At 50.5% G+C, this 10,358-nt stretch overlaps 1 protein-coding gene across 7 annotated transcripts; it reads left to right on the forward strand.

Annotated features, from left to right (window-relative positions):
* The first annotated feature begins 1,176 nt into the window (after positions 1–1,176).
* On the forward strand, positions 1,177–9,447 carry AVPI1 (arginine vasopressin induced 1). Of its 7 annotated transcripts, none has more exons than XM_014479933.2 (3): positions 1,177–1,328; positions 7,641–7,935; positions 8,885–9,447. In XM_014479933.2, exons 2-3 carry the CDS (start codon positions 7,649–7,651, stop codon positions 9,030–9,032), a joined length of 435 nt encoding a protein of 144 aa, XP_014335419.1. In that variant the 5' UTR covers positions 1,177–1,328; positions 7,641–7,648; the 3' UTR covers positions 9,033–9,447. The 7 variants fall into 7 exon arrangements, with proteins under 7 accessions (XP_014335419.1, XP_014335418.1, XP_014335417.1 ...); XM_014479932.2 differs by having other exon boundaries at positions 1,179–1,328; positions 7,538–7,935; XM_014479931.2 differs by having other exon boundaries at positions 1,184–1,328; positions 7,490–7,935.
* The last annotated feature ends 911 nt before the right edge of the window (positions 9,448–10,358 follow it).

Here is a 10,358-nt window from a genome sequence, read left to right on the forward strand (position 1 = left end):
GTCCCATGTGCTGGCTCTTATTCTTCCCCCCTTGCAACTCTTACAGAAGAGAACTCAAATGACTACAAAGGTCAGCTCTGAAGTGAAAAAGAAGTCAGGGAGACCCAGCTGCCTACTCCCAGGCTCCCTTTGTGACCATTTTTAAACCAGTGCACAAATAACTTGTCTTTCAATGAAGCAAACAAGTACTGATCAAGGGCCTACTGGACACCCTACATCCACTCCTGCCCTTCCAACCCAAGTTTCAAGCTGTAGTCAAAGTGAATTTCTATAAACACAAATTTGTCATGAGGATGAAATGAGTTAATATTTGTAAAGTCTGACTGGCATTACTGGTACAATGTAAGTGCTATAAAGTGTCTATTAAATAAACACATACAGTGCTATTCCCCACCTCTCTCTTTCGCTGACCTAACTCCAGGCCTCCATTCAAGACTTTCTCAATCAAGTTACCTCCTGACCTTAGCCTTATTTAGCATGTGCCCTCCTCTGTTCCCAGATCCAGGCCTCTTCATCTGTTCAATCTCAACACCTCCTTCACAGAAAAATATTACTCTGCCTCTAGGACCTCCCCAAGGGAGCTTAGGTTCCTTCCTAATGTTTATCACAACTGTAATAAACAATTAAATGTTTTTAGTTTTTCAATATTTTGCTAAACTGTAAATTCCCCGATTTCAAGATTAGAACCCAGGACATTCTGGCTTTGAAACCAAAGGTCTGACTACCGCACTAACTGTCCCTTCTCCTCCCTCAAAGCTGGAGCCAGAAGACAAGTGGAGTAGAGTTCAAAGAGCTGCAAGTCTGTTTGCAGAGGGCCACACGCAGCAGCAAGGAACACGGCGCCGCGCGCACAGGCCTCGGGTCCAGAGCAGGGGGGCATCCGTCACGTGTACCCGGCAGGGCCAGCCGTCGCCGCACCCCGGGGCAGGAATGCGGCCCCGCCCCCACTCCGGAGCCAGCAAAACCGCGCTCTCCTGGAGGACTGACGTCAATGAAAGGGGCACCTCCGGGCGCAGTGCGAGGGTGGCAGTGGGCGGAGGGAAAGTGCTGGGAGGGCACGCCCTTCGCTGCTGCTCCGCCGCTAATTGGACCTGGGGCCCTTTCGCACTCTGATTTCCAGGCCAGTGGAGAGAAGGGGGCGGAGCCGGGACACGCCCCTCGCCTCTTTACGGCCGCCGATTGGCTCACCGTGTCTCCGCGTTCGATTTTGGAAGGCTCGCCGGGAGCTCTCACCTAGGCTCGGCTGAGGATTGGCTGTTCCGGGGCTGGGGAGCGCCTTCTCCGGGGAGCCGCGGCTGCGACCGAGGTGGCCCTCCTCGGGAGGCCAGGTACGTAGGTCGGCAGCCAAGCTTTTGCTGCGGTGGAGGCGGGTGGGAGGGCTGTCAGAGCAGAGGCGTCGCTGAGACCCGAACTCCCAGGTCCAGTTAGGGCCCGTCATACGGAGCGGCCGCGTCTAAGACTTAGGGGCAGACCCGTTCTGGTGGTGTCGTCGTGTGACCTCGGCCAGGATACCCCCTCCCAAGGTCTTGTCCTGTTGATGAACGCCGTCTGGACCTTGTGAGCACCATCACGGCAGGAAGCTCAGAGCTGCGCTCGCCCTTTCGAAAACGTTGAAAGGGGTTGGAGTGGGCGCATCTTAGCTGGCCCTATCCCGATTTGAGGTCTATTGGCTCTGCGCTCCTGCGTGGTGAGTAATCGCTCTAACTCCCCACGGGACCATGGAGTGCTGAGGGCACAGACACACAGTATTGGGAGACCTGCCTTTGATCCCTGCACCTTCCAAACCCTGGAGAAGCAGATAGCAGATTTCAAAGCCTCCTGGGTCCTTCCTCCCCATGAAGACTTCCTCAGCCATCTGGCAGGAACAAAAATAGCAGTGGTTGAGAGTGGGCGCTGGGATCAGACTAGGGTTCCCATCCCAGTCTCATCACCTACCCATCTGTGTGACTTTGGGAAGTTACCAAACCTTTCTGAGCTCAGATTTCTCGTCTGTAAAATGGGTGTAACAAGGATAGTGCCTCCTCATAGGGAGGCACCTCATAGGGGTGTTGTGAGGATTAAAGATACTACTTCTCAGGAAGTGCTGTTCTGCATTTGACAGGGAGCAAGCTTGACAGGGAGCCTCTACTGCAGGTATGATTTAAAAGTCCACAGATGAACCTATCTCCCTTTACTCTCTTCTCCAAAGAGTGAAGGCCCTTTCTGAGGGAGTTTCATGACAGTAGTGAGAATGAAAATGGCAGAGATTCTGTAATCCCTGGAGGCTAAATAGCCTGTCTCCCTCCTGTCAGCTTCCCTGGTAGGTCAGTGGTAAAAGAATCTGCCTGCCAATGCAGGAGATACAGGTTCGGTCCCTGGGTTAGGGAGATCCCCTGGAGAAGGAAATGGCAACCCACTCCACTATTCTTTCCTGGGAAATCCCATGGACAGACAAGCCTGGAGGACTACAGTCCATGGGGTCACAAAAGAGTTGTACACGACTTAGCGACTAAACAACAGCAATAACAACTCCCTTCCATCATTCATTCATGATGTAATGTGCTGGGATAGATCCTTGGCATACTAAAGTATTAATCTTCCTATCCCCTAAGGGTTATCTATTCTCACCATTTTGATGAAGAGCAAATTGAGGCAGGGGAAAACCAAGACCTGCCAATGTATTCAGTTATCAATGGCAGAACCAGAATTCAGGGTTCTTGGACTCTACAAAAGAGTTATTCCTAGATCTAGCAGGAGTTTGTTTTCAGGTCATATCTGAGAATTGACCTGGGAAAAGGGTCCATTTCCTTTCTCTACCTTCTGGGACACAGAATTGTAGACCAACCTGTGTCTAGTTCTCTACTGCCTGAGCTAGGCCCTGTGGGAGGCAGGACCCACATAGCCATTTGGACTGAGCCTCCTGCTTGAAGGAGCCACAGATTTTGGCTGCTGTCCAGTGGACAGGGAAACAGGCCAAGGCCACAAATGTTGATATGGGCCTTGGGCCAGAGCCTCCAGGTTTTTTTTTTCTTTTCCTAAGAGGCCCTTGGCCTCTGGTTACAGATTATCATCATCACCAGTGCTATCTGAAGGGGGTGAGCTGAGTGAGTGAGGGCTCAGTTGCCGCCCAGGTCACACGAGTGTGTTGTGCCTGCCATAGCTCCCTTCACGTCCCCGAGACCACAGTGTGAAAAGCTCTCTGAACTGAGCTTCATACATTACAAAAAACGCTCGGTTGGACACCATATTTGTGTACTGCAAATTCAGTGCATGGTGAGTCACTTTTAAATATATTTCTTTGTCAGAGCTTAGCAGTTCCTTTATTGCCTGTTGCAAAACAAGTTGAACTTCAATTTCAACATTTGATATTTACTTTGGGAGTTCATTTTTAAGCTAGTTTAGATCAAATTGAAGGATTTTGCAATTAGTCTTTACTCATTAGCTCACAGATCCATGCCTATCTTTTATGCCAGCTCTGAAATGAAAGATCCATTTATAATCTTTTAATATAATAGCCCATGGTTTCATTTCCCAGTTTAAACAAGGGCCATTGTTCAAGTACACACTAACTTCCCTGGATTCAGGTCTTGTCCAGGAAATCAGTGGGAAAGTAACACATTGAATGAGACAGGAAATTTTCTCCTGATAGTAAATTTTCTCCTGAATCTTCTGATTCAGCTTTCTCAAAGTTTACCATCTAATCCTACTTGGAATCCACTGATTTTTATTCCCAGCCTCACTCTGCTGTCTAAATTCCAAGGTGGGAGGCCAAGCCAGGAGTGAGGGACCTCAAAATCTGGAGTTGCCAAGGCCTCCCCGAGGTTCACGAGGATATGGTTGAGGCTTGGGGGCTCAGACTGGCCCACACGGTTCCTTGTTGGTTTGTTTGTAACTCTGTAACTGACTGCTGGAGGCAGGGCCTTGCAGCCCTGGTAGAGGTGGGTGGCTGGACCATCTGGAAAGTCAGGCTCTGAGCCATTTCCTCCCTAAGACAGCTGCTGCTATTTGATCCTATGACCCATCTCTCTGAAGGGCGGGTAAGACTGCCTGAGTCCCAGAGCAGGACTATCAGCTCTTCTCCCACCACCCCGACCAGCCTAGGAGTCTACTCTGGGCTTGGCCACAGCCAGTCTGGGTCACTAGAATGCTTTCGAGCAGTGAGTTCTTTCTTCTACCAGACCCTAACCCCACAGCAGCCCAACAGTGTCTGGCCTCTAAGGAAGACTAAGGAGGGCAGAAAAGGGGAGTCCCCTGGCACCTAACTATACAGACGTGTCCACACATGTAGCTCCTGGGCCCTGGCAGAGAAGCTAACTCATCTCCACTTCTGTGTGGACCCAGCCTTGTCATGGAATTATTGACTCTCAACACCAGCACACGCCCCGGAGACTATAAGAATAAACCCTTCCTTTCAACTGTAAGAGGAAGGGCCCACAGAGGCCATGTGAAGTGCCTGAGGTGTCTTAGCCAGTGAGTGGCAGGCAGCACTAGGGCTCGAAGCTAGTCCTCTGACTCAAGCCAGAGCTCTGTGCACTGGGCCGCGTAGCAGCTCCTGGTTCCTTCTGTGGAGGCTGGGGCTCTTCCCCGTCAGAGTGCCATGGGTTCACGGCTTCAAGGCTGGGGGCGGCCTGTCACCCTGTAAACAGCTTTGGCGCTAGTGAAGATTAAAACAAATTCCATGCCCTGACTCTTACCTGGGGTGTGGGACATTCATCCTTCTTCCCTTTCTACTGGCGAGTTTTCCCCTACATGAATTGGAAAAGAATAGTGAAACAGTCTTCACAGATATAATGGGAAGAAATGTGCTTTGAGCTGCCAGGCTGTGAGGGCAACTTGGTGATTCAAAAGCTCCGGCTGCAGTCACTTAGACTAGGGCTCACCTGAGGATAGGGTGAGCTCAGGCTCAGGGCTATGTATTTCAGCTCCTCTTTAGTCCTCTATGAATGGCAATGAGGTTAACAGTGCCTGATTCCTAACAATGGTTTTGAGGATGAAATGGTATCATGCATGTTGCTGATTCAGAATAAATACCCCCAGCGTGCGTGTTTAGTCGCTTCAGTCGTGTCTGACTCTTTGCCACCCTTTGGACTTGTAGCCCACCAGGCTCCTCTGTCCATGGGATTCTCCAGGCAAGAATACTGGCGTGGGTTTCCATGCCCTCCTCCAGGGGATCTCCCTGACCCAAGGATCGAACCAGCGTCTCTTATGTCTCCTGCACTGGCAGGTGGTTTCTTTACCACTAGCGCCACCTGGCAAGACAAACACCCCATAGTAGTTAGCTTTTACTTCTCTTTATCAGCCTGGAAGTGTGACTTGGTGACTGTTGTTTTCTGGTCACAGGATATCATCCAGCTCTGGAGGTTTAATTACCACACATATTAGGTCTTAACTGGATTCCCATAATTGTGCCTACAGAGAGGCAGATTTTAAAATCCCCATTTTCCAGATAAAAAGCACAATTTTTTAAAAATTAATTTATCTGAAAGTCTTCTGCAGGTTTATTTTAGCTACTAAATCTTTTCAAAAGAGAGAGTGGGTTATGATAGAAACAGGGTGAGTGTAGAAATTATTAGAAGGAGGGTGGCTACTGAGGTGAGGAAGAGGGAAGGCCAGGGCAAGGGCAGGTGGGGAACAGTCATATCTGAGGAGTCTGAATGGGAGGGAGAGACGGCTCAAATTCTCAAGAGCATCAAAGGCAGGTGAGAGTCAGGGTTACGTCTGCAGGTGGGTAGGTTGAGGACAGGAAGCTGGTAATGCTCTTATTTCTATGATTCTGATCCTTTGTACTTTTTACAGTTGAGTATGTACATTTTTTATTTAAATTTATTTCAAATTTGATTTCTTTCTTTTTTAAGCTGGCTGCTGGCTGACAGATCTCTCTGTAATTAGCTGCATAGTGGGATCTGACTTAGCAACCAGGCCTTCCTCATTAGGCTCAGGACTGTGCAGGGAGAAGGGAGCACAGGCAAGGCCTTCAGCTGGCTCAGGCCAGACTGTTCAGAGGAAAAGGAGGGTCCACATTACACCCCTGCTGTAAGTGAAAAAGTCCTGAAGGCCAAGAAGAGGGGCATTTGTATTTCTTTAGCTCCCACTGGGGACCTGATACACACTAGACCCATTTAATCCTTACAATAATCCTGAGAAGTGTTATTAGCCCCATTTTCTAGTTGAGCAAGCAGGCCCAGAGAGATTGAATAACTTGCCTAAGGTCACAGCCAGGAAGAGCTTGGGTGTGTTAGCTGCTCAGTCGTGTCCTACTCTTTGCAACCCATGGACTGTAGCCTGCCAGGCTCCTCTGTCCATGGAATTCTCCAGGCAAGAATACTGGAGTGGGTTGCCGTTACCTTCACCAGGGGATCTTCCTGACCCAGGGATTGAACCCTGGTCTCCCACATTGAGGGCAGATTCTTTACCATCTGAGCTAACTGGAAAGCCCGGGAGTTCTGTATAATGCCAAGTCTTTGGTCTTCTGGTCTCCAGTCTGTTTTCCAATCCCATAGCCATTTCAGGCTGTAGTGAAGACAAGGATAAGGTGGGTACGCCTCTTATCCCTTTACCATTCACCAAAAACTACGTAGAACTGAGATAATTCTGTTTTCATTTCTTGCATATGGGGGTGGGGTGTGGCACTGGCCCGAGCCTAACTTTTATTGAACTTATCATAGATTTCAGCCTCTTGCACTGAGAGGATACTTCAATCCCGTAGCCCTTTCTTCTGCCCCTACCTTTCTCTCTGTGGTTCTTTGGACTGTGGTTAGATCTGATTGGTCTATTTCATCCTGTTTAAATTATATGGACTTGGCTCATCCCTTCTCCCCCCCAGGAGCTTGAAAATAGAAGACAGGATGCTCTTCTGTGTTACAGATGGAAAAGCAGACTGGTGGGACATCTTGCATGGTCTTAATGCTTTGTGTCTTCACTCAGTCCTCACAGCGACTCTAAGAAGTAGGTACTTGTATTGCTGATTAAGTTTACACAGGAAGCAGTGGAGGCGAGGAAGATCACCTAGCCAGTAAGTGGTAGAGGCGGCCGGAAGCCGGATTCCTGCCTGTGGAGCCCAAGGCCACAGCCCCTCACTTGCCTCTGTGCCACAGAGCTTGGGTCTCAGCATCAGAGTATTGTTCTTCAGTTTCCTCATCTGTGACATGAGGAGGTTAAAAAGTATCTACCTCCTAGGACAGTTGTGCTCGTTCATGATTCAACGATGTTATGTGAGTACAGCTGTTATGGGGGTACCTGCAACCTGAGTGCTTAAAACATTTCAGCTGCTATGGGTGTTATCACTCGGGCCTGGGCTCTGCGTGGACTCTGGAGCCAGAGAGACTTGGCCTCTGCTTCTGGCTATGCACTTACACATGGCTTTGTGTCCATGAGAAAGTCATTTAACATCTGAGGTGTGCATCTTCATCTCTAAAGTGGAGATGCACAATCCTTACCTTCTGTGACCCTTAATACCTAGGTCAGGCTTGTAAACACTGTAAAGTCTGACTATCGTTATTATCTCCCCAAGGTGCCCCAGGAAATCAGTGATTTCAAGTCAAGACTTACTCTATTTTAGCTACTGGAGAACAGAAACACCAGAAGCCCTTGTGTTGGTCAAGACCCCCAGGCTTGGGAAGGGCCCACTGAGCTGCTGACATCCCTCCCTGCTCCTTCCTCAGCACCCAGGATGGGCACCCCTGCATCTGTGGTCAGCGAGCCACCCCCCTGGCGGGCCCCCCCGGAGGTCCGGGGCCGCAAGCAGGCCGCAGCCAACATCTTCCAGGACACTGAGCTGCTGCAGATCCAGGGTCTGTTTCAGCGCAGCGGGGACCAGCTGGCTGAGGAACGGGCACAGATCGTCTGGGAGTGTGCAGGGGACCATCGTGTGGCTGAGGCCTTGAAGAGGCTGCGCAGGAAGAGGCCCCCTCGGCAGAAGCCCCTAGGCCCCTCGGTACACCACTGCAGCAGGCTCAGGTAGGCCATGGAGCACGACAGGCCCGCTCCTCCATTTCCCGGCTGGTGTGGCCTGAAGCCACTCACCTGGCCTCCCTGTCAAGTACCTGCCATTGGGGTTGTTGCCAGGTCTACACAGTGCCTACCGTGTGGTTGGCACTTAAGAGACTGTTACTGCTGGGGTCACCTATGACCCTGTGAACTCCCATGGGAAGGGGTGCCTGGGTCCACTCAGGGCCACCTCATTTCACAGAGGTTCTGAACCAGCAGCGAGGGAGGGACTATGGTTTGGACGGGGGAAAAAAAAATCCTATTTACCTGTTGTTGAACAGGTAACATTCAAAAATAAGCTGGGTGATCATCTGAGCTGTGGGACTACTGAGAAAATAGCATAGGGGAGTACCATAGAGGCATCAAGGGTTAAAAACTGTTGAGAAACTTCACCTGAAATTTCCCCCAGTCCTTCGCCTCTTTGCTTAGGTCGCTGCCCACTCAGGAACAGCAAGCCCCCAAGAGACCAAGCTGAACCATCTAGGTGGCCTAAGCAGTCACTCTGGGTTATGCTCTGTGCCCACAGTCAGAACACGAGATCTGAACAGGCCTTCAGAGGTCATCAGGGCCAGGGCAGCAGATCAGCTTTGTTGCTCCTATGAATTTCAGTTGATCAGTAATCCCTGCCGGAATCATCTTAAGAAGGCTACTTGCCCTCTGGTCTTGTACAGGACAGGATGAGGAGGGTGGAGAAACACAAGAGTGTCACACCCCCTGATCTAGTCCAACTCCCCTTACAGAAAAGCAGTCTGAAAGCTATGCCTTGTCATGCAGCTCTCTAGGGGCAGAGATGAGACCAGAGCCCTGGTCTCATTTGGCTCTGAACAGTGTGCTTTAATAGTTCATTAGGACCAGAATCTCTTCAGTCCCTGTTCTTTCCTTCCTACTGATGTTGGCTTAACATGACTGTTCCCTGCAGAACTGCAGAGCCCTGCGCTCCGCAGAGCAGAGCCACGGAGACGGCTTCCAGTGAGCAGCATGTGAACTCTAGGAGGGCCAGCGCCCGGATCCGCCGGAACTGGAGGAAGCCAGGACCCACAAGCTACCTCCATCAGATCAGACACTGAGCCGGGGAAGGGGCCGGGGCCGGCTGTATCCTCCCCAGGATTCACAGAGACTTTTGCCAAAGGGCTGGGGAAGGCAAAGAAGAGACAGCCTCACAACAGCCTCACTGCTGCCACTGGCCTGCGTGGGCCAGAACAGGCCCAGAGGCTTCCACTGAGCTGTCACAGCGGACCCGTTCCTCACCAGACTGAGGAAAAGCAGTGCCCGTTTCTGCCTCAGCCCTTCTCAGTTTAACACTATGCCTGGGCTGCAGGATAGTTTTCCTGGGAGTCGAGTGACAGGCACTCTGACGCAGCATCCCACTACTCCTGCTACAACTGTGGCCCACGGTCCAGTAGCTCGTCCCACACCCCTGCCCCTCAGGCCAGCACAGGAAAAACGTAGTTCACGTGGCAAAATAAACCATGTGCACCGAGAGCTATGTGAGTCTGTCACGCAAGGGGAAGATCTGGAAATGGACACTCTGGAGCCGGGGGTGAGGCTCGGGCCCACTGCAAGGAGAGGGCAATTCCCAGGAAGGAGAAAATAGAGCTGGCCTCCTGGTCCAAGGAGAGGAGAAGGGTCTTTGGCCCCTCCACCAGCTCCTATTACAGTCAGAGCTGCGTAGTGGGCAACGGGCCCAGGGTGGGATGAGTGCAGTCAATGCAGTGGGTACTTGCTCCTCAACTGCCCTCTTCACCCCTGTGGGCAAACCAGTCTGAGGCGGCTCCGCAGCTGCACAAACCATGCCTTTTGCATTACTGAAGTTTCCTGAAAACCCCTGAGGTGAGGATTTCTGACTGCTATTCTGGCTTTGGCTCAAAAGAAGCCATTAGCATTTAGCTTCCCTCTCGCCCCTCCTATCTGCTTGATTATCCTCACTTAGAGGAACCAGGGTTCAAATCGCTTCAGGTGGACAGGGATGCAGGGCTGCCCTCTTGTGGCCAAGAAGAAAAGCCAGTCCACATTCCTTATCCCAACCCCTTGGGGAAAGATGATTTTGGAATTTAGAATTATTTCAGCTTTTAGAAAGCAGACATTGCAAAAACTGTAAAATCCCTATCAGAGGAACATCTCAAAACAAAACACTAATATTTCTGCAAGAAATATTCACGGTAAGAAAGATACATGATGATTATAAACAGCTTTGCATCAATCAATGTAGGTTCAGGTCAGGTGTTGGTGTCAAATGGGTTAAAACAATATTTTGGGAAATGAGAACCTGTACCTTCCTCTACTAGAGGAAAACAGATTCAAGAGCCATATCTCGGCAACTCCATGGCAACACAGGGTTCTCTGTCCTTAAAAAGGCATCCTACCTTGTCTTCTTTCCACCAAAGAAAGCTAGA

This window comes from Bos mutus, chromosome 26 (assembly GCF_027580195.1).
Source record: "Bos mutus isolate GX-2022 chromosome 26, NWIPB_WYAK_1.1, whole genome shotgun sequence".
NCBI classification, from domain to species: domain Eukaryota; kingdom Metazoa; phylum Chordata; class Mammalia; order Artiodactyla; family Bovidae; genus Bos; species Bos mutus.